Source organism: Peromyscus leucopus, chromosome 6 (genome assembly GCF_004664715.2).
Source record: "Peromyscus leucopus breed LL Stock chromosome 6, UCI_PerLeu_2.1, whole genome shotgun sequence".
NCBI lineage: Eukaryota > Metazoa > Chordata > Mammalia > Rodentia > Cricetidae > Peromyscus > Peromyscus leucopus.
Window position 1 is genome coordinate 71,999,896 of NC_051068.1, and position 27,492 is coordinate 72,027,387.

The 27,492-nt window shown below is 44.8% G+C and overlaps 1 protein-coding gene across 2 annotated transcripts; it reads left to right on the plus strand.

The window, feature by feature from the left end:
- Positions 1-3,019: 3,019 nt before the first annotated feature.
- Fmo5 (flavin containing dimethylaniline monoxygenase 5) lies at positions 3,020-26,936 on the plus strand. 2 transcript variants are annotated; one of them, XM_028854076.2, is made up of 9 exons: positions 3,020-3,206; positions 3,336-3,503; positions 8,763-8,951; positions 10,415-10,577; positions 12,011-12,153; positions 14,858-15,057; positions 18,919-19,271; positions 21,837-21,909; positions 24,374-24,719. In XM_028854076.2, exons 2-9 carry the CDS (start codon positions 3,369-3,371, stop codon positions 24,717-24,719), a joined length of 1,602 nt encoding a protein of 533 aa, XP_028709909.1. In that variant the 5' UTR covers positions 3,020-3,206; positions 3,336-3,368. The 2 variants fall into 2 exon arrangements, with proteins under 2 accessions (XP_028709909.1, XP_037062814.1); XM_037206919.1 differs by lacking the exon at positions 3,020-3,206 and having other exon boundaries at positions 3,369-3,503; positions 24,374-26,936.
- Positions 26,937-27,492: the final 556 nt, after the last annotated feature.

Below are 27,492 nucleotides of genomic sequence, written 5' to 3' on the forward strand. Positions count from 1 at the left end.
TTGAACTCTCCATTGGAAACCCCAGCTGGCTGCCTTAGTGGGCCTTTCCCAGTCGGTTTCTCTTAGATAGTATGAGCACCCACTTGGATGGTGTCCTGCTATTTACCTATCTCTCATTCTTTATTGGTTCCTTTGGTTTGCTACATACTTGATATACTCACTCATCCCAAAACAAAAGTATGACTATCGTAAATCATTCTCCAGACCATGCAAAAACAGTTGATTTTATATTCTGCCTCTTTTTTAAAAGACAAGATTTGCCTGCAGGCATGCATATGTACCACATGCATGCTTAGTATCCATGGAGGCCAGAAGAGTGTAACCACTGAGCTTTCTATCCAGCCGCTCTGCCTCTTTATTGAACCTATTTTTATAGTTATTCAGTTCACTTTGGTTTTGTTTTAAATTTTATGAACACTACAGTGATCATCTTATTATTCCCTCCAACTTAAAATGCCTTTGTCAGCGTCTTGAGGACTCCCTTCCTTCTCAGCCGCTGCAGGGCAGGTGGGTTTCCTGGCTTACTTCAGCTTCTGCCTTGCTTTGCTTTGTTCCTACACTTTCCTGTATCTTCAAAGCCAGTAGCATAGCATCCTGCTTCCACTGTTCACGTGGTCTTCTGGTTCTATTGCCAGACATCTCCCACTCTCCTTCTAAAAAGCAGTAAAGTTCCCCTCTTTGTCCTTGGAAGGGAACCACTTAGGTTGGTCAGAATAATCTGCCTACCTCAAGCACTTAGCTCACTCACAACGATGAGGTTCTTCTTGTCATGTAAGGTAACATTCAGGTTGCGGGGAGCTGGGATGTGGATACCTTTGAGGATCGTGTTTTCAGCCTAGCACAGTGTCCATGATGTATTTCCCTGTGTCCCTCCCCCTTCTCTGTGGCACCAAGGACCTACAGCACAGTGGGCCTTGTACCATGTGTGTGTGACTCCTGAACTACTGTGACGGTTGCAAACTTTACTACTCAAATAAGTGTCCCAATGTTCAGTCAGATCGTATCACAGTCGGTGATTGTGAAGCAGCTGACTTCAGTGAAGACGCAAACTCATTCCTCTTTACACAGCTGCCACCTTAAAAGAAGTGGCCTCCGAGGGGATAGTTACTGAATGAATGTGAGCAAAATGCAGACGCCGCAAAAAGAATTAGGAAAAATAAGAGTACAGGGAGCTAGAGAGATGACTCAGAAGTTAAGAGCTCTTGCAAAAGACCTGGGTTCAAGTCCCCAGCAACCAAACAGCAGCTCACGACTATCTGTAACTCCAGCTCCAGGAGATAAGGATAGTCTTCTGGCCTCTGTGGGCACTAGGCATGTACATGTTGTGCAGACATACATACAGTCAAAATACTCATACTCCTAAAATATAAATTTTTTTTTCTCAAAAAGAAATTTCACTGTGATAAAGCTATTCGTTTGACCTCTACAGAAACTATGAACACAGTCATTATGGTTAACCTTCATAATGGCTTTAGAATCACTTAAGAAATTGGTGGGCACAACTTTGCGTATGTCTATGAGAGCATTTCCAGAGAGGATTCAATGAGGGGCAAGATCCACCCTGATCATGGGCAGTGTTGTAGACTATTATTTCAAGGTGTGTTACTTTTTGTTTATGCTGCATTTGTTTAACTCTGTGAAATTGTGTTACTGTGCCTGTCTAAAACACCTGATGGTCTAATAAAGAACTGGCCCATAGCAAGGCAGGAGAAAGGCTAGGCAGGGCTGGCAGGCAGAGAGATTATATAGAAGGAGTAACCGGGGAGGAGGAGAAGTAGCCAGAGAAGGAGGAGGACATCAGGGGCCAGCCATCCAGCTACCCAGCAAGCCATGCAGTAAGAGTAAGATTTACAGAAGTGAGAGAATGGGAAAAGCCCAGAGGCAAAAGGTAGATGGGATAAGTTAAGTTAAGGAAAGCTGGCAAGCAACAAACCAAGCTAAGGCCGGGCATTCATAAATCAGAATAAGCCTCTGAGTGAGAGTGATTTACTTGGGAGCTGGGTGGTGGGCCCCCCAAAAGAGTAAAAAACAACAAACAGCGGGGCAGTTCTATCCAGCAGGCTTGAAGGCTCGGGCCTCCTGTTGTGTGGTACAGGGCTGTAAGTTCCCTCTCGGGTTTGCTATGTTTTCATATCATTTAGACCACATACTTGGCAGGAGTCTTCCTGAGGCAGCAAAATGATTCTCCAAGTCAATGACTTCGTTTTTAAATTCACTTTAAAGTAGTCGAAATAAACCATGTGATAGTAGAGGTTTTTGTTTTGTTGTTTTAAGGCAGTTCAACTAATAGCCTACCGCCGTGTAACAGCAGGCTTTGGGCAAAAAAGAACAACAAAGGAGAGAAGAACTGGCGGATGGGCTTGTTGCTAAATAAGTTAAAATATCCTCGGGCGAGGGCAGCTTGTGTGGAGGCTGAGAGCCCACGCTGGAGCCAGGCCGCTGGGTTGTCCCTGTTGGCCTCCATTCCTTACTCTGTGTCGCCTCCAGCGGGTTGCTTAACCCTTTTTTAAGTAAATATTTCAAAATGAAAATTTTGAGAGAGAAATCACTTTAAAAGAAAAAGGAATGCATTTAATTGAAATTGTGTGCGCATGCTTTGACTCTGGCACGGACCTGGAAGCTCCTGTACCTAGGAAGCGCAAAGCGCTAGTCACTGCGCAGACACCACCCCACCCCACGCCTCCACCCCGCGCCGCCGCCCCAGCCGTCAGCTCAGCTCGCCGCAACCTTAAATTCCTACTGTAGTAGTGAATCCAGTATCACCTGGTCTCTGAAGTGGGGAGGGGAAAAGGAGCCAGGACAGGACAGAGCAGAAAGTGAACTTTCGTCTTGTTTAGCATTTGGAGCAAGGTTAGCTTCTGAAGTTTAGCGGGCCTTTACCACTTTAAAAACAAAAGCAGGAAGTTGAAAGCGAACCCCGAAAGAAAAGTGGGAAGGGATGGAGCTGGAGGGCCGCTCTCCCTATGCGGGTGCTGCTGGAAAAAGCTGTCGATGAAAACATATACAATATTATTGTTTTCACGTCTTCCCAAAGCAGCATATTGAGCTGTTTTCGTTTCTGGAAGAAGGGTGCACGCCCTCGAGGGGGCGGGAGAGGAGGTGGGACGGCACAGCCCCTCCCCATTGGCCCCCCGCTGTGTTTAGCTGAGACACCATTGCTCTCCCGGGAGTGAAGCCCAGTGCTGGTGGAGCATCGACCTGAGCAGGTACCTTCCCAAGAGGACTCACCTCCGGGCCATCAGAAGCACCTCATGTTCTATGTATTTGTGTGCCATGGCCCGGGTCTTCCAGGGGGCCTGAAGTGCGTTCACTCTCTCTTGTCATTCTTTCGCCAGGACAAGTGAGGCTGACCCAGTCGTTGAAGCACCATGACCAAGAAAAGGGTCGCCATAATTGGGTCGGGAGCAAGCGGGCTCACCTGTATCAAGTGCTGCCTGGAAGAAGACTTGGAACCCGTCTGCTTTGAAAGGTCCGATGACATCGGAGGTCTGTGGAGGTTCCAGGTAAATCTCCCGGGCCCCTCCCTGAAGGGCTCCTTTCAACTCCTGTATGCAACTCCGGTATTATCCCATGCCTGGAATAAGGAAGAGCAAGACGGGACTGAATTCTGCCCTGGCACATGTCACCTCAGATTTTAGGCCTCTTCCTTTCTCTAGGCTGTGGTTGGCAAAGTGCAACACAAATGTCACTTCTTTTCCCTTTCCTGGTGCCCCGAAAATGGCACACGGACCTAGGGTTTTGTTTGCTTGTGCGTTTCTCAACTTGTGCTATTCCAAAAGGGGAAACAATCTGGGAAGCAGAGAAGTAGCAAATGTTAGAAGCTCCTGGCTTGTTCCTGCTCCGTGACAACAGATAATGAGCCAAGTGGCCGCTTGCAATCCTTTCCATCTTCTTCTTCTTCTTCTTTTTTTTTTTTATTTGAGACTACTGCTCTTTTTTTTAATCCTATTTATTTATTTATTTTTATTATTTATTTATTATGTATACAGCATGTATGACTGCAAGCGAGAAGAAGGCACCAGATCTCATTACAGATGGTTGTGAGCCACCACGTGGTTGATGGGAATTGAACTCGGGTCCTCTGGAAGAGCAGCCAGTGCTCTTAACCTCTGAGCCATCTCTCCAGCCCCCCATCTTCTTTTCTATTACAAGCAGTTCCCGGAACGGGGCTGGAGAGATGGTGCAGCAGGTAAGAGCACTTGCTCTGAGCCCATCTGACAGCCTACCAACTCCAGGCGACCTGAGACCCTCTTCTGACCTCCTCAGACACCAGGTGTGAGCATAGCACACACATGCAAGTAGGCAAAACACTCACACATATAAAATAAAAAGAAATATTTTTTTTTTTTAATCCTGGGGCTAGGGAGATGGCTTTTCTAGAAAATGCTAAGGGCTTACTGCTGGAAGACTTGAGTTTCATCCCAGCACTCACGAGGAAAGGAGGGGAGGAAAGAAGGAAGGAGGGAGGAAGGGAGAAAGGAAAGAAAAGAAAAGGAAAGGAAAGGAAAGGAAAGGAAAGGAAAGGAAAGGAAAGGAAAGGAAAGAAACCTAGTGAAGCCGCATGCCCTTGTAATCCCAACTATGGGGACTCAGAGATAGGATTCGTGAGGCTTGGGCTCCAGTGAGCCAGGCTGTAGGCTCAGTAAAATGCAGTCTCAAATACATAAGGTGAGGAGCAATGAAGGAGATCACCCAGCATTGATCTTTGACCTCTACATGTACCGTGCATGCATGCACACCCCAACAGAGAGACAGACAGACAGACAGACAGTCATGTACACATGCACAGCACACACATTCCTTCTCACTTGAGGTAATCCTGACAATCCTCGTCCTTGAATAGAATATAAAAATAAGATTTCTCAGGATAACCAGGGCCATACAGAGAAACCCTGTCTCGAAAACAACAACAAAATGCCGTTTGCTTTAACCTTTTCCTTCCCTTGAGAAGAGAAGGTCAAATTCCTTGGCCTTTGCCCCGGCCACTAGCCTCTCGTTTAGTACTCTAGCTTTCCTCTGAACCCTATGCATATACAACTGGGCAAGTTGTTAATGAAGTTAAAATAGCAGCCGGACACAGTGCTCCACACCTTTGAACCCAGCACTCGGGAGGCAGAGGCGGGCGGATCGCTCTGAGTTGGAGGCCAGCCTGGTCTACACAGTGAGTTCAAGACTAGCCAGGGCTGTGTAGCGAGACCCTGTCTCAAAGAAAGAAAGAAAACTTTCTTCTGGAGGGAGAGTTGTGCTTAGGAAGTGACTATCAACCACCTTCGCTGATTTCCAGACTGGCGCGCCCTGAACTTGCATCCTCAACTCATGTTCTGAGTAGTGTTGAAGTGTCAGGAGTGTGTTTCATTTTTCATAAGATCTAGCAGCGCCAGCCACCTCCTTGGAAGTAGCTGCATGCCACTCTGCAGTTTGGACAGCAGTGCAGCCCTGCATCGTGCCTCAGGACAGACAGACATCCACTCTGGCATTGGTCGTTATTCAGAGGGAAAAAGGATTCCCTTAGGAGACCCCCCATTCCTTTATCAGCCTTGGGCGTGGGCCGAAAAGCTTCTTAATTAGGAATGCAGTCAGAACAGAGGTTAGGGTTGAGAACACAGTTTTAGCTTCAAAGCCTTTGTCTCTCATCTAGAAGGAGTGTGACTTTGGGGAAAGCACGTAACTTCTCCATGTCTGCTGTTTCTACAAGAAAGAGCTCACATAGTGCCTACTTTATAACGTTACCGTGGGCAGAAAGTAACTGAGTACGTGTACCGGTCACTTCTGACAGTGCTGAGTGCATGGTGCGGCATGCCAGGTATTATTCAGGAGGCCTGGACTGGGACCTGCACACTCAGTGTCTCTGCTAAGCATCAGAGCCAGGTTTAGTAATTCCCACACGAGCATGAAACGAACACATGAAGGGAGGAAGTTGGGAGAGTACCCAACATCGTGCCAGAATATCAGGTTTGTGATTTTTATTGCGAAAGTGGCTTGAGATGATTGTCTGCTAGAGATCTAATAACATTTATTTTCTGATTGCCCTCTTGGCAGAATTTCACCATCCTATAAAAATCAATCATCTGTGTTTCATCATAATGCCCTGGCTTCTTTCAAAACAGCCATGTCTTCACCGCTCAGCATTCCATTCTAGAGCCACTCAGGATGCTGCCATGTATTAGCGTCCCAATATACTTAGGTTTAAATCAGGGCCTGAGCCAGGAGTAATGGCCCATAGCCTTTATCCCAGCACTCAGGAGGCAGAGGCAGGCAGACTTCTATGAGTTAAGATAATAAATAAATAAACAAATAAAATTAAAATTTTAAAATTCTAGCTGGGGCATTTAAAATACAGTGGCCCATGCCTTTGATCCCAGCACTCGAGAGGCAAAGGTAGTCATATCTCTGTGAGTTCAAGGCCAGCCTGGTATATATAGGGAGATCCAGGACAGCCAGAGATAAATAGTAAGACCCTGTCTCAAAAACAAAACAAACAAACTAACTAATTAACAAACAAAACAAACAAACAAACTAATTAACTAACTAAAGAGTCCCCAAGGAACATACTATACAGGTGTCTGCTCAGGATGCTCCGGGAGCTGGGAACCTTCACAGGTTGTTGGGTTGCTGCCGGGACCACACTGTGTCTTCAGGGCAAGTCAGGAGGAGCAGGCGTCTTAACAATCCATGAAGATAACAGCTTTCACTTATTTCAATCTTTGACTTTTCTTTATCTCTGTTTTGTAGTTTATTCATATTCCCCTATACATCTTTTGTTAGATTTATGCCTAAGTATTTAATTGGGGGATGGTCTTGTAAATGGTGCATTTTTTAAAAAAAAATTTTTTTATTTTTTTGGTTTTCCGAGACAGGGTTTCTCTGTGTAGCTTTGTGCCTTTCCTGGAACTCACTTGGTAGCCCAGGCTGGCCTCGAACTCAGAGAGATCCGCCTGGCTCTGCCTCCCGAGTGCTGGGATTAAAGGCGTGTGCCACCACCGCCCAGCTTTAAATGGTGTATTTTTAAAATTAAAAATTCCAATTGTTCATTTCTTGCATGCAGATAGTCTACTTACTTGTTTATTTTTTGAAGGTCTTGCTCTGTAGCCCAGGATGGCCTCAAACTTATTATGTAGTTTAGGCTAGCATTGAACTTCAGGATTCTTCGGCTCAGCTTCCAAGTCCTGAGCTTACAAGTCTGCACCACCAAGCCTGGTTATGCCACTGACTGTGTGCGTGCCTGTGCGTGTCTATGTATCTCTGTGTAAGTGTGTACATGTATGCATGTACAAGTGTGCACACGTGCAGGTTCACATGCATGCAACCTCAAGCGTTGTTCCTCAGGCATGTCCATTTTTTTTATGAGAGACAGCCTCTTTCTCTCCCTGGCCTAGAACTTGCTAAGGAAACGAGGATGCCAGACAGCAAGGCCTGGGGATCCATCCGCTTCCACCTCTTTGATGTTGCCATTGTAAGCTCAGAACACCACACCTGGCATTTTTAATGTCAGCTGGATGGATAATTCTAGGAACTGAACTTAAGTTCTCATGCTTGCAAAATAAGCACGCAACCAGCTGAGCCCTGCCCTAGCTCTGCAGTGACTTGTAGGTTGACCTTGTTCTGTATGGCCTGGCTGTATCGAAGAGTTGCAGTTTTACTTTGTATTCTTTGTTTTTGTCTTGTTTTGTTTTTTTACATAAACACTCATGTGACTGGCCACAAAGTTAGTTTTTATTTCCTCTTTCATGAATTGTAGGGCTCACCTGCTTTTGTTTTCTTTTGTTTTGAATGTGTATGGGTGCTTTGCCTGACCACAGTCTTTTTTGTTTGTTTGTTTGTTTGTTTTTGTTTTTTGTTTTTTCGAGACAAGGTATCTCTGTGTAGCTTTGCGCCTTTCCTGGAACTCACTCTGTAGTCCAGGTTGGCCTCGAACTCACAGAGATCCACCTGCCTCTGCCTCCCGATTGATGGGATTAAAGGCGTGCGCCACCACCACCCGGCCGACCGCATGTCTTTGCACTGCATGCGTGAGAGGCGGGCAGAGGGCATCACATTTTCTTGGAACGGGAGTTACAGATGGTTGTGGGCTCCCATGTGAGTGCTGGGAACTGAACCTGGGTCCTCTGCAAGAGCAGCAGGTGCTCTTAAGTGCTGGGCCACTTGCAGCCTCACACCTGGATTGGTATGTGGTACAATGTTTTGTGCTGCAGTGTGTGAAAACCCTCATGACTTACCCCTGAGCTGGGCAGTTCTCCCTCGGGACTCACGTGTTGTAACTGGAGGACAGCTGAGACCGGCCCTTCACGTGGTTAGAGCTACAGTGGGATTGGCTAGGTTAGTGGGAGCTGGATGGATAATTCTCAGCTTCAGATACTCTCTTCACGGGCCTCGGTTGGGCTTCTGACAGTACAGTGGTCTCAGGGTAGCTTCTATGGACTTCTGTGAGTTTGGCTCCCACCAGAGTGAGCTTTCTAAGTGTCTCAGCCAGTCACTGCAAGGCTACTTAGGATTTGGCTGTGGAAGGTACTCAGTGCCATGTGAAGTGTATGCTGCTGCTTAGAAGAAAGTTCTAGAGACAGTTCAGTGTTAAGAGCAAAGATATGACTACAAGGAAGATAGATATTGGGAGATGCGTGCGTGTACGTGTATGCGTGCATGCATGTGTGTGCGTGTGTGTGTGGGGGGGGTTGGTTGGTTGGTTGAAATACGTTCCACTCCGATAACTTAAAAACCTTGAGTTCGATTCTCACGTTGCCATGAATCCTTCTTGTTTGCCGCAGGAGAACCGTGAAGAAGGCAGGGCCAGTATTTACAAGTCCGTGATCATCAACACCTCTAAGGAAATGATGTGCTTCAGTGACTACCCCATCCCAGACCACTACCCCAACTTCATGCACAACTCCCAGGTCCTGGAGTACTTCAGGATGTATGCTAAAGAATTTGACCTTCTCAAATACATCCAATTCAAGGTAAGACATTTTCGTGCGCTTCCTGTTTGAAATTGTCCACCAGGTCAATGAATAATGAAGTTTCTTTTGCCTGTGTTATCTGTCAAGACTAACTTGAAATAGACATATATTTATTCCGTCCAAAGACACCTTGGATTATGGTCCTCACTCTGCTACAGATTAACTTGTACCCTTGGACAAATGAGTTTCTCGCCTTTGATTTCTAAAAAGTCCTTCTTTATAAAACAACATGATTATCACTCCAGATTATTACTGGTTCCTTCTTTCTGTGAAGTTTTCTCTCATGTTACTATAATTTGTAATCATGGCCATAAAATAACATGTATTTATGACATCCGGGAAAAGCCCAAACTGTCTCCTGACTTTTCTGCTAAATCTTGCCCAAGGTAACAACTTCCAGAGCCTGGCACTTGCAGCCCGTGGGTTGTCCTATGTTTAAGAGAGACACTTCTTGAATAAGCTTGGCACTGTGCCGAGCAGTAAAAAATGCAGAGACAAAAAAAGCCAGAGAAAAATTGTATTATGTATGGAACTAATAAAAGTGAAGGGGCACAAAAAAGGCCCCTGCTGAGGGGAGCTCCCCGTGGCCGCCCAGAGGAGGGTGTCCAGCCCACCAGGACAGGACACACCAGGCTTCAGCAGAGTTTGTTTTAGGACAGATTATATCTGGGCTGAGACTTGAGGGGCGAATAGGAATCTGCCGAGAGACGATCCAAGCAGAAGCACTGACCTGCGTAAATGCTCGTGACAGAGAGAACGTGGTGTGGTTCAAGACGGTGGGGCTGGGTGGGATCTCTTCCAGTCCACCGAGACATTCCGGCCAAGGCTCCAGAAGCTCACCAGAGAACATTCTTAGTATGTTATGCAGAGCAACCCTTATTTATTTATTTGTTTATTTCACAAAGCTAAAAGTATGCCACCAATAACCCCATCTCACCGCCTCTTTAGAATCGCCCATGAAACGAACCGCTCTAGAAGGCAGAGAAAGACTCCATGACAAACAATGAGGGCCAGTGGGGTGGTGTTCTAGTCCCAGCAGAAAGGGGAACCTGTAGCCGAGTCCTCTGTTTAAGGCCAGCCACTGCAGACAGGACTGGGCTAAGCAGACACGGGGGTGGGAATATCAAGGGATGGAGGAGGAACAGGTCCTTAGTTCATATGTCACTCATGCTTGGGAGAAGCCCCTACTTTTATTCAGGCACTGCAGAGCCTTAGGGCATAGACAAAGAGACCTAGCAATGTGTTTGTTCTCGGAGCAGAGGACAGTGCATTCCATTGCCTACCCGATTTTGTAGCCCGCCCTGTTGACATCCATGGACTGTGTGAACCAGATATCCCAGCAGAGGCCCTGTAAGTGATGGTACCTGTGACAGCCCTTTATGTGTGTACCACTCTGCAGGGAGCTGTGTAGGGAAGACACAGACTCTGTAAGCTGTGACTACAGTTCTCTGTCACGTTTTTAGACCACAGTGTGCACCGTGAAGAAGCAACCCGACTTCTCTACTTCAGGTCAATGGGAGGTGGTCACTGAGTGTGGAGGGAAAAAGCAGGTGGCTGTCTTCGATGGAGTCCTGGTTTGTACAGGCCACCACACGGACGCTCACCTACCCCTGGAAAGCTTTCCTGGTGAGTAACCCACCGTGATGGAAGACGCGGCAGCCATGACTGTGGTCTGACCCCTGAGGAATGGGAAGGGTGGGGTCTGAGTGAGTCTTAAAAATGAGGTCTTCCCCTAATTAAATGCACCCCCTGAAGATGTCAGGGTAATGTGTATTGCTGCCATTTTGGAAGTGCAGAAGATGGCAGTTTGGAAGACTGGGGGAAAAGTAGAGGTCCAGCTGTGATCATGAGCCACAAATGTCATATTTTTTTGGTCAGTGAATGACTACATGTGCAATGGTAGCCCCATACTATTGTAACCGAGCTGAAAAGTTCCTGCTGTTTTTGTAAGGGTTCGCCTTCGTGACACAGGAGCACAGAGTGATGTTTGCAGGGCTGTGCTGTAGACCAGTCTACTGCACTGTCAAGTTGTTTAACATTGTAGCATGCGGGCCTGTTAAATACCTAACATTGGACAATGGGTAACTTACTGTTGTGTATGTTCTACACTATACCCTGTATAATTCTTCCATGTATTTAAAAAGTGTGCCGTAGACTAGTGGGCCATGTTATACCAGCAACAGCCTCACCACGCTCGTGTTTATTGTGTCTTTCTATTGACATGTGCCATCGATGTGCTTTCTATTGACATGTGTATGATATCTATGCAGTGATGAGATATATTTTCAATATGCTTCTAGAGTGATTGTATTCCTGCCAAAAAGCACATGACTGTATTTAAAACTCATGGTGACTGTTCTCCTCACAACCTAAAAAAATTCTAGAGTTCTTGATTAGCACTAGTTGGAATTAGAGCTTTTCCATCAATTGAAGAAGAAGGAGAAAAAAAAAAACCAGAAATATTGAGTTTCTAAGAATGAAGTGAAAGCTTAAAGCATTTCATTTCATGTTTCTGGCCTGGACTTTGACCTTTAAAAATGTATTCTACATATGCCCTATACACACATAAAACTGTGAGGATGAGGGCTGGAGAGAGACTCAGAGGTTAAGAGCACTGGCTGCTCTTCCAGAGGTCCTGAGTTCAAGTCCCAGCACCCACATGGTGGCTCACAACCACCTGTAGTGAGATCTGATGCCCTCTTCTGGCCTGCAGGTGTACATGCAGGCGGAACACTATATGTAATGAATAAATAAATCTTATTTAAAATATTTTTTTAAAAGGTGGGGATGAAAAATAAAGGAGAATGGAGGTTTTCTGAGGCTTTCTGGACTTGTGTCTGCAGATTCAAAATGCAAATTATTTATGACAGGGAAATCACAAAGGCAATGAGAGAAAAAAAGAAGCAAACGTTTAGAAAGATGAGAGAGTCACTTAATAAAGGGAGAATATGGAGAATATAAGTTTAAACTTTAAACACCACAAAACAAAACACGTGGTTTGACAAATAATATCCTTCATACAAACCATCCCCCAATAACTGTTTTCCCTTCTCTTCTAGGAATTGAAAAGTTCAAAGGAAAGTACTTTCACAGCCGAGACTATAAGAACCCAATAGAATTCACTGGGAAAAGAGTCATTGTAATTGGCATTGGGAATTCTGGAGGGGATCTGGCTGTGGAGATCAGCCACACAGCCAAGCAGGTTTGCATCCATAATTGGTTTACTTTGCTTCATTCTGACCAAGGAAGTAGACCCAGGAAAGAACAGAGAGACCTACACATGGCCCACCCGGGCCTGCAGCAAACACGTGGGGCTTGTTCACTGCCCAGGTTGCAGCTTTAGGGTTGATGCTGAATACACAACCTATAAATCAACATTTTCAAATGGACCGATGAATTTCAGTGCATCAAGGAAGTTTGACATAATGCTCTTTAAAGACTTATTTTTATTAGTGTGTGTGTATGTGTGTGTGTCTATGTCTGTGTGTCTGTATGCATGTGTGTGTCTGTCTCTCTCTCACTCTGTGTGTGTGTGTGTGTGTGTGTGTGTGTGTGTGTGTGTGTGTGTACACATATGTCATTACAGAGGCATCAGTTTCTCCTGAAGCCCATGTGGCTGTGAGCCACCTGACCTGGGTGCTGGGTACTGAACTTGGGTCCTCTGCAAGAGCAGCAAGTGTTCTTAGTCACTGAGCCACTTTTCCAGCATAGCATAATGTTTTTTGTGAAGTGAAAATATCCCTTTCTTGTCCATGTAATTATTCCCTGATAATTATAGAATTAACTCATAGAGTGACATAGGAAATCACCTTCATGGTTAGACATGGAAACAGCACTGAACAGAGGTATTGCTGGGGTAAAGTTGCTGTGTAAATATCGTTGAACAAAACTGTAGCAGTAAGGATTTTTCTTAAAATAATTTGAACATATTTGTACAGAAACAGAATAATCACAATTACTGAGAAACAGGTAGGCATTTACCTATTGCCAATAAAGTAGTGACTCAATGAAGATGCAAGATTATATTGAGTAAATAATGTCCTTACACAGCCCTTTTAAAGTAAGATTTGTAAATTCGTTGCTTATTGTAAACAGGTAGCAATGGAAAACCGGAGTTAAAGTGTAACAGTCACTAACATGTATTGAGTGCTCCCTGTAAGTCACACCATTTACACAAAGACCATTCTCACGATTACATTGGGTACATAAATTACTGTCACTGGTTAGTAAATGGCAAACCTTTTACTTAAGCCCTGAGCATTGACCTCACTTTTCCAAAGTTGTATAGCTGATACACAAAAGCATCTGGTTCCTGGGGATATGCGTGCACTTTCACCCGTGACATGCAGAAGCGTTTCATATGTAAGCCCTCGGGTTTCCACTGGTGAGGATGTACGTGTGGAGGAAAAGATCGTTCCTTTGTAGACAGGCAGCTCACTGCTTGAGAGCTTAAACCAAAGACCTTGAAGCAAAGTACATTGTTACAGCTCTAGAAACCACCTCCAGAGGGAGATGTGGAATAGAAAAAGTAATAACTTGCTGGTAATTGAACATCATCGGCCTTTAGTCAGTTTGGAACGTGGACTTTGGCAGTGGGGGACACTGGAAGACTGTTTCCTCCAGGTCCACTAGTGGTCTCTGTTGTTTTCATCAGTCAGTGAAACATTTCCTTATACAGGCTCGGGAGTTAGACACTGTGGAAAAGTCAGCTTTGCACTTTCTAGCTGGATGACCTCAGGCTGTGTGACTTACTCCTTCCATCCATAAAATGGGGCCGACAGTGGCTTCCTCAGAGTTTAGTGTGCTGGTTAAATTAAAATGTAAAGGGCCTGGCTTACTTACAGGTCACAGGTATCAGTAAGGAGTGACGCTGATATTCTGGGAGACTAAGGGTGCCCAGGTTATACCTCCTGCTCTGCAGAAACACACTCGGAGAGTCAGAGGCCAAGAGCTTATAAATTTGTGAGGTGGAGATTGGCCATCTCTCTGACAGGGCTGTTGATGATAAATGATGTAATATAAATGATACAAATGATAAACAAGGTTTTTGTAACACTGCAAATAATGTCAGTGGCAAAATGACTAAGGGCTTTGGATTAAATGATCTGCGGTTCCTTTCAGTTTTAGTATTCCATAGCTTTTTTAGAAAAATTGCTTTACAGTTGTTTGCTTTGTGGGGGTAGGGGGAGCACACAGGTGCCCATGCATATGTGGGGGGCCAGAGGACACCAACAGGGGTTGGTTCTCCCCTTCCGCCGTTTAGGTCCTAGGGACGGAACTTAGGTTGCCAAGCTTGGCAGCAGGTGAGTTCCCTATTAGCCGTGTCTCCAGCCCTGAATCTGTATTTTTTTTAAGGCGTTCTATAGGTGGTAAGTGCTAGGAAAGCTCAGGAGGAGGAGAGAAAATGATCCCCTCGAAAGGTCAGTGGTGTCCTCATGGAGGGAGCAGATTTGATCGGAGACTCAGAAGTGCGTAGATGTGGGAGGATTGATGTCCATGGTTCTCAACGTGTGGGTCACGACAACCTTTTCACAGGGGTCGCCTAAGACCATCAGAAAACACAGATATTTGCATTACAGTTCATAACGGTGGCAAAATTGCAGTTATGAAGTAGTAATGAAAATAATTTTATGGTTGGGGTCACCACAGCATGAGGAAATGTATGAAAGAGCATCAGCATTAGGAAGGTTGAGAACCACTGATTTATAAGAAAAGGGCTTGTTTAGCAAAGAGCAGTAGATGACAGCAAGATGTATGCATGGCCAGTGAACGTGCCAGATTAGGAAGGAAACAGGAGGGCATTTTGCTTACAAGGCTATATGGGACTTAACCTTAAGGAGCATGGGACTGCTTTTGAAGGACCGTGAACAGACTGATCAAAACAAACAATGTTTCCCATGGCCCAGGTATTCCTCAGTACCAGGAGAGGAGCTTGGATCTTAAACCGCGTGGGGAAAAATGGATATCCTACCGATCTGCTGCTCTCCTCTCGACTTTCCTACTATTTGTCAAAGATCCTTAGCCCATCACTAATAAACGGATTTATGGAAAAACAGATGAACCAAAGATTTGATCATGAAATGTTTGGCCTGAAGCCTAAACACAGGTATGTTCCCAGGATGGGAGAGGGGCTGGAGATGGCCAGGGCCCAAAGACCAGCACTGCTGACATGGACTCAAGCAGAGCCACCCCTGCCCAGACATTAAGAACATCTGTAGAACCAGAGATCCTTTTCTCCAGCTTGCTGCTCTGTAGGTTTTCAGCTTATCATTATTCTTGATGTAACTATTTTCTCATAGTAAAGGTTCTTTCTGTACAGCACTCATCAATTACTAAGACACAGTGGCAGAGGTCAGTGCATCATCTTTCTTCCATCCAACAAGCCTGCTGTGAGCCAGGCGTTCCGTATACTGGGCATGAAAAACAGAGGGAAAAGACAAACTCGTAACACGAATACACCTTGTCCTCTGGAGGACTTTCTGTAAGTGTAGAGCTAGCTAAGTGAATCCTATGCTCTCTCTCAGACCTTACAATGACTTTATAGGCTGGTCTAATTTAATGCCCATTCTCTAGGATTATAAAAAAATTGAATCTTATGTGACAAAGTAACTTGTCCAAGGTCAACACAAAAAGAAATGACATAGTCCAGAAAACGGATGTTCCCTTAAAAACACCAATAGAAAGAAAAATAACAAATGTGGTTTTTGAAAATTCATAGAGACAGATCTGATGGTGCAGGATTATAATCCTAGCTACTGGCGACATGGAGGCAGGATGAGTCCTAGTTCAAGGCAAGCCAGCCTGGGCAACTTAATGAGAAAAGTAAAAAATACAAAGCAGTTGAGGATATAGCTTAGTAATAGATCACTTACCTAATATGAGTGAGAGTCTGCATTTGATCTCCAGTACTGTAATGCGTTTGTATGGGGGGCGGAGGGGGGGTGGACAGCAAAGCATGGAATATAGTAGGAGTATAGAATGAAATTATAGTATACGGAATGACTTGGGGCCAATGACAAGGTTCACACGGTAAAGGCACTTGCTGTCAAGCTTGATGGACCTGAGTTTGATCTCCAGGACCCACATGATGGAAGGGGAAAGAACTGACCCCTCCAAGTTTTCCTCTGACCTCTATGGGCCACTGTGGCACACAAAGACCACATATATATACACACATAGACACATACTCTCTCATACACACAGTCGGTCAATAAATGTTAAGATGTTTATGAAAGCTTTTCTAAAGACTAATTTTAAATGCTTGGTTGTGCCTTTTTTATTTTATCTATTTATTTGTGTGTGGGGTGGGGGTCACACAAGCCATGCAAGGTGTACATGTTTAGACAGAGGACAGCTTATATGAGTCAGTTATCTCTACTGTGTGGGTTCTAGGGATCCAACTCAGGTCATCAGTCTTGGCCCAAGAGATATTTACCTGCTGGTAAATGTCAAATGGCCATTTCATTGGTCTCCCATGTTTTTTTTTTTTTTTTTTTTTTTTTTTTTTTTTGGTTTTTCGAGACAGGGTTTCTCTGTGTAGCTTTGCGCCTTTCCTGGAGCTCACTTGGTAGCCCAGGCTGGCCTCGAACTCACAGAGATCCGCCTGGCTCTGCCTCCCGAGTGCTGGGATTAAAGGCGTGCGCCACCACCGCCCGGCCAGGTCTCCCATGTTTTATTTTTGGTTAAGTATTCAGATCTACAGAAAAGTTGCACAATTAGCAAATATGAAGTCTACCCTTGTACCTGTTTCCTACATTTGACTGTCTGAGCAGCTTTCTGTGTTTTTTTTCTGTCCCCTCTTGAAATATCAATAGATTAACATCTACACACAGCCTACACACATACCTAGGTGCATAGTTTTAACTATGTGAGAGTAAGCTGTAATCATCAAAACAAAAGTACCTAAAATACTTCAGCATATCACATAAGAAAAAGAACATTCTTTGGTATATCCATAACACAAGTATCACAGTCAGGAAATTTAATATTGATAAATATGTCCAAAAATATTGGCAATTAAAGTTTTAACAGTTTTTCCAACAATATTTTGTGGCTTTTTATCATTTCAAAAATGTATCACTCACCCTACTACAGTCTGTCATATATTCATACTCTCTCTTACCCTGAAATAATAATTCCAATTCTCTTTTTTTTAACATAGACCTTTAATATATATATATATATATATATATATATATATATATATAATATTGTTTTGTAAGTCATCTCTAAATTCTGACTTGCATAATAGCTTTTTCTTTATTACATTATGTTGAGTAGACTCAGATTCATGAGGCATAAAAACTTTTATATCGTCTACTAAATAAGGTTTAGAATGAAGTCAATGCAAAGGCATTCAGATATTTTAAGCAGAGCTGGAGAGAGATGATTCAGTGGTTAAGAGCACTTGCTGCTATTGCACAGGACTTGGGTTCAGTTCCCAGGACCCGCATTAGAGGCTTACAACCCCTTCTACTGTCAGGTCCAGAGGATCCAAAGCCTCTGGCCTCTGCAGGAATTAGGCACACATGTGGCACATATACATACACACATGCACTCACACATACATATTAAATAAAAATCTTTTGAAAAAAACATTAAGAAGTGGGTAGCATAATAATGTCTTCAGGAACAGCCGTTCTGAAAATGGTGTGGAAAGCTGATGAGATGGCAGTTTACAGATAACAAACGTTCCAGGAGAAAGAAGAAAAAAAACTGCCCAGGAGAGGTTATAGGCAGATACGGGATTAACAGTTTTATGTTTTGCACAATCGTGTAGATGGCTGGTTTAGATAAAGGATAGTGTCTTCATGAGGGTTTCTATTACTGTGAAGAGACACTAAGACCATGGCAACTCTCCTGAAGGAAAACATTGAATTGGGGTGACTTACATTTTCAGAGTTTTGGTTCATTATCATGGTGCAGCATGACAGCATGCAGGCAGACATGATGCTGGAGAAGGAGCTGAGAGTCCTACATATCTATCTGAAGGCAGTAGGAAGTGAACTGAGTCACTGGGCACAGCTTGAGCATAAGAGACCTCAAAGCCCGCCCCCACAGTGACACACTTCCTCCAACAAGGCCACACCTCCTAATAAGGCCACTCCCTATGAGCTTATGGGGGCCAGTTACATTCAAACTACAGCAGATAGGGAACCGTTTGGAAAGGAGAATGAAATCCTGAGGTTGGAATGTAGAAAAGAATGTATATAAAGGTTAGAATCCATGCAAGTTAACTGTAACAAAACTGGCCTTTAAAAAAAAAAAAAGACCCAAGAAGGTGGAAACAGGCGTCTGGCACCTTACCCTATGCTGTCCCCAGGGAACACTACTTACCCCATCGGAAGTATAGAAAGCTATTTTGACAGACATTCTAAGATCCTAGGCTGTGTAACATTGGGAGTCACTCAGCTTCTCCAGGCCTGATTCCTCATCTCCAAGTCACAGGTAATGACGGCTGTTCTCCTTTCTTCATAAAGTCTGAGGGTCAAGGAATTCAGTGCACAGTAAAGCTATCTCTCTATAGACTAGATGTTAGTATATGTATGTAATTTATTTGTGGTTTGGAAAATGATGATTTAAGTCTATCTCTGGGCTCTGGAACTGGAAATGGGACTGAGCGTAAAGTTCAGGATCTACTTCTGCCATTTCTTGAGAGCTGTCTGAAACTGTAGCCTTACCCTGCCTCGGAACATTGCAGTTACCTGAGAGACCACCTACGTGCACTCCTCAGGTGAAACTCTTTTCCCTTCATTCCTGCAGCACCCTCCCTTCCCAAGCCATCCAGGCCCCGAGGGCAGGATCGGTGCCAAGCTGGTATGAGGCAGACCTTGATCGGCGCCTTTGGCCAGATGCAAGGGGCAAACACTGGCGTGTTGTTTTACCACCAGCGCGCAATCACCCTCCCGTGCTGGTTTCTTTCCTCTTCTCCTTCACTCTGACCTCACCCCCGTCTTACCACTTACAGAGCTCTGAGTCAGCATCCCACAGTAAACGACGAACTGCCAAATCGCATCATTTCTGGCTTGGTGAAGGTGAAAGGGAACGTGCGGGCGTTCACGGAGACGGCCGCCATATTCGAGGACGGCTCCAGGGAGGATGACATCGACGCGGTCATCTTCGCCACAGGCTACAGCTTTGCCTTTCCTTTCCTTGAAGACTCTGTCAAGGTCGTCAAAAACAAGGTGTCCTTGTACAAAAAGGTCTTTCCGCCTAACCTGGAAAAGCCGACTCTTGCGATCATCGGATTAATTCAACCCTTGGGGGCCATTATGCCCATTTCTGAGCTCCAAGGGCGCTGGGCCACCCAAGTGTTCAAGGGTAAGGGATGATCGATGTCGACCGCGAGGTGAAATGTTTTAACTCTGCCTATGAAAGTGCTTCTAAATACCTACAGGGCAGGAAGGATTTCAACAGAGCCTGGCACGAAGCTAGTGCCAGAAAATTTATTTTCAATAGACCTAAAGCAGTAATGTGTCACCATAGTCATACATCAAAAACACATCAGTGATTTTTCTTAATAATCACATCACTGGCAGTACTCAATTCAGAGGTGAGTTTGGCTTAAGATCTTTCAGAAAAAGATTCTCCAGGTGACTCCAGTGTGCAGCTCGTATATATTTGTGGAGTTAAATGATCCTTTTGTTAGAGATAAAGTCTAATATAGACTACCATGACTTAATTTCAGCCATAGATTAAGAGATGCTTAGAGATTCACCCAGAATGTGGAATATTGAATTTCTCAAAGCCCCAATTCCCCCCCCCCTTATGCTCCTCTTTCCCATAGCTCACATGAGAGGACACATGGAAGACACAGAAGGTTCTTCCTGGATACTGAGTTTCTGTGTCCCGCGTTTAGAGAGACTGCCAGGGGAGTTACCGGGGTGTGCTCAGAAAAGAGAAATCCATCACCAAGCTGGCCGAGCAGATGAAACCTTTTCCACGGGGACTTGGGGTCAGTCTGCTGATGAAATGGCTTAGAGGAGTGGATGTGTCTTGTTTCAAGACCTCTCCAGTGCTAAACCTCAACCCTCACTCCGGAAGCAGAATTAGACCCAGTGCTTCACGTTGCATAGAAGTCGATTTGAAGGTTAATACAAAGAATGTTCCAACGATGAGAGCATCCAAACAATTACGCCATGTCCTTGGGATACATAAGGTCTCCATGACCAGAGATGTTTAAGGAGAAATGAGATAGATAGCTGCTTGATACTAGTGTCATAGAGAAGAGGATTGCCGTAGGTAAGATCGATTTCTATCCCGAAATTATGTTTCAGAATTTTATGGAGTAGTGCCTAGTGCCCATTTACCTGTGAAGAAGGTTGGTTGACCTGGAGTTATTTTGGCTTAAACACTAGTTGGACTTGTCTAGTTGGTATTTTGGTGTCAAATTCCTGCTCTTGGAACTGTTTGCACATCAGAGCTTAAACTTATTTGTGAAGCTTGAGTATTATGAGTTGCCATTGGCCTTACGCTCAACTCTTATCAAATAACAGAATTTAGGTGGTGAGAGTTACCGTCCATGGGACTTTAGAATAAAATATCATGGTGAGATTTTTACCTCCTTCTTTCTCTGAAATATAAAACCTCCTCGTTATCAAGATACCAGTGCAGAACTGTCTCCCATTCCCTTGAACTTGGATGTTGTGCCTCATTTTTTCTAGGCTTCTAAGTCATTTATCATTTCCTCATATCCATCATATTCATTTCCCAACTGAAAGACCACATTAAGAGATCAGTTGGAAGTCAGAGAAAAGCAAATAACTTCCAAGGAAATGCAGAGTTGGGGAGCCCAGTCCCAGTGGATACATCCACAAAAACAAAAGCAAAACAAACAAAACAAAACAAAAACCTCCCATATCTAAGGCTCAGAGAACATTTTGGAAGAGGGGCTGGAAAGACTGTAATAGCCAGAGGATCGGGAGTTGTCTGTGAGATTGTGTCTCATAGTAATGTCAGAAGCTATACCCATAAAGTCTCACCGACGTGACTGCCTACACATGAGCTGAACAAGAACAGACATGCTAAAGTGGGTGGGGAAAGACCCCAAGACCTCAACCCTACACAAAGAGCTACAGACCACTAAGAAATGCTGAGAGCAGGAGCTATAGTCTTCAGGAAAGAGCACACCGATTGGTTATGCAATACCAAATAGTTATCCCTGAAAACATGAACATCCCTGACACAGGTTATATTTAGGAATATATATGCATATACATATATGCATGTAATAATAAATGAAAAAGGAGGCCATAAATTTGAAAGAGAGCAAGGAGGGGGTTGTGAGGGGGTTTGAAGGGAGGAAAAAGGAGGGGTAAATGTAATTGTATTGTAATCTCAAAAATAAAAAAAAATAATTAAAAGGTACCTTGCAAGGACAAGGCGGAATAGAGTAAGTGATACACGTAAGTGTACTTCAGAGAACGAAAGGGGCGTTCCTTATCTGAAATGCTGAGGACCAGAGTCTTCTAGATTTCAGATTTCTGACAATTTGCGTCTATGTAATGGGTTACCTCTGGGCTGAGACCCAAGTCTAAACATGGAATTAATTACTTTTTCCTAGACATCTTTACACATAACATTGTATAGGACTTAATCCGGCTGTGCCTGCCTTTTGAGTGTGACCTGATAACGTGATACCATTGTGGATTTCTTTTTCTTACTTAGGGCATCTTCTTCAATGGGAGCAGTTCCAATTTCTGATTTCCAGATTTAGATGCTCAACTTTTGCCATCATATTTTAGTAGTGGTGGGACTGAATGCATTTTGTAAACTCGTCTGAGACCCTGTAATTCTTCGAATTTTCCACAGTGTGGTCATGGTCATCAGGAGTATTGCCCATTCTGAAGTAATTAACACTTCTATTTTTAATTCGTTTCTCCTTAGGGCTGAGGAAATTGCCCTCACAGAGTGAAATGATGGAGGAAATAAATAAGGCTCGAGAGGAGATGGCAAAGAGGTAAGAAATTCTCCCAGGAGACATTGGAGTCTCCTCTATGTATTTCTCAGTAAGAAGAATATTTGCTAGACTTGGTTTTCATGTGTGGGCTGAAGGATTTCCGTTATACTGTGATATCAGAGGGAATTGTAGCATGTGTGGTTTCCATGTGGCCGAGGAAGGAGAGAGAAGCTGGTAGGACGTTTAAAGGCCATGTTTACGGCCGAAAAGAAGTGGAGTAGGAAAAAGGAACATAACGAACATAACGAGGGAACATCAGACATAGTATTTGGTGAGGATTTCTTAAATGGCGGGGCTCTCTGTTTGCCTCCTTCTCTGGCAGCTCCCTTCCCAGGCGCTCTATTTGCCCGCTCCACTGAAGTCCTGTGGTGGAGTTGCTGGGTCCTGTGCTTTCCCCCTCTGCTCCTCCCCCCACGCCCCTGCACTGTACCGCCCTGGACACCCCTGCCCACAGCCCACGTCAGGCCCCCTCCTCTCACTACTGAGGTTGACACTTCTGAGCAGCCCTCCTCCTTGGAGTGTTTTCTCTCCCTGTGTGGGGCACAAAACTAACTTATTTCAACTTCCTGCCCTCTTTCCTTTGGCTTACTGATTTCTCGGACGGCCTTCTGACTGTGTGCGGTCCCCAGGGATGTCACCTAACTTCTGCTTAGGGTCAATTTTGTGCTCATATTTAGCATTTCATGTGCATGGAGATGATTGACTCCTTGTGACAACCCTACAAGGTGGCATTGGTGATTTCCTTTTCTTGAACCTTGGTGAATGCTACAGCTCTAACCTCCACCTATGGGATAAGTGAACGCATGCCCACAACGTCTGAGTCACTGGCGCTCCCAGGAAGCCAGGTCCCCAAGTTCTTCCCTGTCTCCTCACTTCCGAAGTTTAGTGTCATCACTAACTCCTCCGTGGTCATCTGAGAGTCCCTCTGCCATCTCACCGGCTCACTCAAATTTACTTCTTCTGTCATTTGTTTCTGTCCTCCATTGTGGATTCCTCCATCTCTATTAGCTCGGCTTGGCTTTTCCCTTACTCCCTCTCTCTCTTACAGTCATCACAGAGCAAAAAGTTGGTTTTTCATTTGCTCTCCAGACCCCCTTTGTCCACATAGATAGCACTGTTTATCACGTTTACCCACTAAGAACTCTTTCAACCCTTTACGTCTGCGCTTGGTGTAACCAACCCATCTATCTCCGTCCAGAGGACCAGTTACTCTTGGAGGATGACATCCTCTCTCAGCTTCTCAACATTCTAAACCGATGTCAGTCCAGAGAAGCCCTATTTTGTGCACCCCACTAACTCTCGTCCTCACGGGATAACTGAGGATCCCGTGCTCGAGGAAGGTTGAGGCATTCGATGTCACAAAGCATTGCATCCTCTGGATCTGCCAGCCCTGTCTCTCCATATCCACTTATGTTTCCCACGCTGTGAGCAATACCCAGATAGTCTCCGCCCATTCCTTCCCCGAACCTCCACTCTGCTCTTTGCCTCCCTTACAATCCTTCCTTTGTTCTCACTTGGGCTTTATCCTTCAAGGATCCCTCAGCCATTGCTCTCTTAACAACCGTCTCTCTACATTCCCATTTTGCGTCCATTCCAGAATAGTTACCTGAAGCCTTATATTGTTTTTCGAGACAGTCTTGTGCTTGCGCTTCTCGCTTGGAGACAGCTGCTCGAACTCACAAGATCTCTGCTCTGCTCCGAGTGCTGGGACTAAAGGCGTGCGCCACCACCGCCCAGCACGTCTGCCTTCTTGAGCGGAGTGTCTGTGCATTCAAGAGTCTAATGTTGATTCTCCCTGGGCACAGCATCTGCACCTGAATCTGCTGCTGTTTCAGCAGCAGTAACTAGAGCTCTGCATTTCCTGGCCTCACTCTCAGGCAGCAGCCTGGCAGGACGTTTCTATTCTGCCAGATCTGCCTCCTGGCGCTGCCAAGTGTAGTTTTTTAACTAAGTGTCTATTGTTCCATTAACCAACAAAGACTCAAGAGTCAGAGGCTGGGGTGAAAACCTGCTAGCTCAGAGAGGCTGAGGAGCCATTAGCTGACCTTCCCTCTTCGCTGGTGTCTCAGAAAGAGAGCGTCTCTTCCATCACTCCAAACCAAACAGGACGGCCACACTCAGAGTCCCCCCCTCCTGCTCCCTGTGCATTTCTCTATCCATCTTCCAGACTCCCTCCGACTCACTATGATTACTTTCTTTCAACTAGTTACTGGCTGTGCCTCCTAACCCGAGGTTGATTTTATTTAATTAATGCAAACACAAACTTGAGAGGTTCATGGTGTGATCAAATATTCCCTCAGCAGTCTGGTGCATTATAAAATCCTTAAGGAAGGTAACACATGGCCTATGTATTTCCCACAGTTCTTGGCACGATATCAGGCCCACAAGCAGATACTCACAAAGCACTGACGGGCCGTTCGCCAGGATCACTGTTAGCCTGAGGCTTCTGTCTTCTTTGCTTTAGGTATGTGGACAGCCAGCGCCACACTATCCAGGGCGACTACGTAGAGACCATGGAAGAGATTGCAGAGTTGGTGGGTGTCAGGCCCAATCTCCTGTCTCTCGCCTTCACTGACCCCAAGCTGGCATTACGGTTACTACTGGGACCCTGCACTCCAGTCCAGTATCGCCTGCAGGGCCCCGGAAAGTGGGCAGGAGCTCGGCAAACGATTCTGACCACAGAAGATCGTGTAAGGAAGCCTCTGATGACAAGGGTGGTTGAAAAGGGGGACTCTGGGGCTTCTCTGACGACGATGCGCGTCTTCATGCTAGCTGTTGTTTTCTTTGCTGTAATCCTGGCTTATTTTTAGATGGGGCACTGTCAGCCTCCTGGCTTTCCCTGGAAAAGCCTCATCTAGCAACACCTCAGAACCTGACAAGACTGAACACTGAGCATCATACTGCTCAGAAACCTCCCCCCCACCCCTTCTCATTTTTCCTTTTGCAAGGCTGGGTTTTCATTTATCAATTCATCTTCCTTCTTCTCTTGAGCCTCCACTTTTTCCTTCTGGAAATTCCGAGACGATGAAGTCAGGGCCTCTTTCCTCGTCTCCATATGTTATCTGCAGAGTCCATTTAATGCTTGACTGCTGTATTTCTAATCTTGCACACCTCGACTTCAGAATGCAATCATTCATCCTGAAAAGACTGCTCCTGTTATCAGGCACATACTGGCTACAGTTTGACCTTGTAAGCAGAGGCAACGTGTCCAGCTCAGGAATTCCTGCAGAGGGCAGTCCAGCAAGAATTAACCGCTTAGTGCTGAGGGCTGGAAGTCCAGGATCAAGGATGCCGACAGTGAGGAACTCCTGGCTTCATAATTAGTACAGTGAGGGCATTGAATGGCAAAACAGAAAACATGTCCTGAGCTAAGTTCCGACATGTGGCACGTGCTTAATAAATACTCAGTGATATATAGGAAATAAGCTGGCCTCCCTAAGTCAATCTAGTAAATGTCTGACTCTATGGAACTCTTCTTCTGATACAATTCAATGTCTAGCTGGAGGTTAATTTTCGTTTTTATATTATAACTGAATAGGCCCACCTTTAATGTGGGTACTGGATTTGAACTCGGGTCTTCTTGCTTTCATTAGCAAGTGCTCTTACCAAGCCATCTCCCTGTCACCTGCTTCTGCTTTCTTTAACAAAGAGACTACTAGACTGAACATAGTGGCACATATGCTAGGACTGGGGAGTTCCAGGCAAAGGATCACCGCAAGTTCAAGACCAGCCTAGTCTGCATAGTGAGTTTCAGGCCAACCAGGTTTGCGTAGTGAGAACTTGCCTCCAACAACAACAACAACAGCAAAATACAAAACAAGAAAAGAAATTGCTCCCTGGGTTTAGAAGTCATTGAAAGAAACTGCCATCTTCCAATAGGTAAGCTGAAGAGTGTGAGGGTTTTGCTTAGCTGTCCTGGCTTGACCTGTAAGTGCCTGTATTAGGATGGAGGAGGGTTTCAGCTGAGGAGGTGAGTGACTGACTGCCAGCTGCTGAGGCCCAGCTGCTGAGGTGGGGTCTGCCAGGGTGATTTAGTTCTCCGCCTCTCTACCCTCTCCTTCCATTCAGAGTCTACAAAGAGTCAATGAGGTCATTTATGTCTTAAGATAGAATTCATTTTTACGGTACTAATATTAACCAGGGCATTCGGCCTAGACCAGTTCTTCTTGGGTGCTACAGTGCAGTTCAGAAAAACAGGAAGTGATCTGTGTAGCAGGCTTTCTTGTCAGGCTATCTTTGGACCATCAGCCCAGAAATAATGACCCAGAGACTTATTATTAATTATGAAAGCTTGGCCTTAGCTTAGGCTTTTTCCCAACTTGCTCTTATAACTTAATTAACCCATTTTTAAAAAGTCTACATTTTGCCACGTGGCTCAGCTACCTCTTCTTAGCACAGCACATCCGACTTGCTCCCAGTCTGCTGGCGAAATCATGCACCTAGATTGCTCCTCCCAGTTTCTCCCTCCCTGCCTATAACTCCTGCCTATACCTCCTGCCTAGCTATTGGGCGTTTTGCTTTTTTTTTTTTAAAAAAAATTACTCCAATCACAGCAATACACCTTCACACAGTGTACAAACATCCCACAACAGAACTGAACTGCAGACATTAAGAAGCATCAGCTATCGGGTTCACTGAACTCCCTAGGGATAGGTACTGGACGTGCAGGCAGGGTGCCTTCAGAACTAACTGCTGTGCAGTATGTCTCTAAATGGACTGTTGCCAGTCACTGAAGTAGGGGGTAAGTTTGGTCAGCGCAAAGAACAGCGTTAGAATAGCACAAATATGCATAAGCAGATCTGTGAGAATTCACACTCTTTCCTCATCATACATGTAATCGGAAGCTGCCTGACATTTCACCCCGTGCACCTTCTGCAGACTTAAGTACTGAGCCCTGGTATGGTTCCTGGGGTCCTTTTCCTTCCCCAATCCTTTTGAAACTGTTTCTCATTATTAAAATGGTTCTGGGATTTTTTAAATATGAAGATTGCTTTTGTTCAAAAATAAATTGAAGCACTGCATCTGAACTCTCCTTCTGTTACAATGTAAAAATCTTCCCATTTAGCTTGTAAAGACATTGAAGGACAGACAGCACCTCCAGGAATGCCATCTCTCCTCATGAGCCATAACACCAAAGGCTTCTTTCAAAGCATGCAATTTTAAATTGATTTGACTCTCTCATTCCATTTAGAATGTGTAAAACTACAAAAACACCATTGATTTCTAAACCAAGCTGAAGGTAGGACCAGAATAGGATATTGAACTTAAAATAACTGAAGATACAAAGTGTAAGTACTGGTGAATTTACACATTTTGCTCTTCTGGCCATATGAAAAGATGACACCACTTTCTCAACTATGATAAATCTGATTACCCAAAAGATGTATTCTTGTAACACCATAGAACAAAGAAATGGCCAAAAGGAACCGAGTAACACACGTCAAAGGAGGAGAGAAGCCATGGCAACGTGGCCCCAATGGCCCAACTGGAAAAAAATTGAGCAATAAATGACCTAGTATTGGATTATAACACGAAACATAAAGGTACCCGAGTCCATACTGTTATAAATAAATGATTGAAAAC

What these genes read in the sequence shown, in the direction of transcription:
- Fmo5 (XM_028854076.2), top strand. Translation starts at nt 3,369, where the DNA reads ATGACCAAGAAAAGGGTCGCCATAATTGGGTCGGGAGCAAGCGGGCTC. An exon ending in TCAGCCACACAGCCAAGCAG is followed by an intron (nt 12,154 to 14,857) that starts GTTTGCATCCAT and finishes CCCATGGCCCAG; the next exon opens with GTATTCCTCAGTACCAGGAG. An exon ending in GGCCACCCAAGTGTTCAAGG is followed by an intron (nt 19,272 to 21,836) that starts GTAAGGGATGAT and finishes GTTTCTCCTTAG; the next exon opens with GGCTGAGGAAATTGCCCTCA.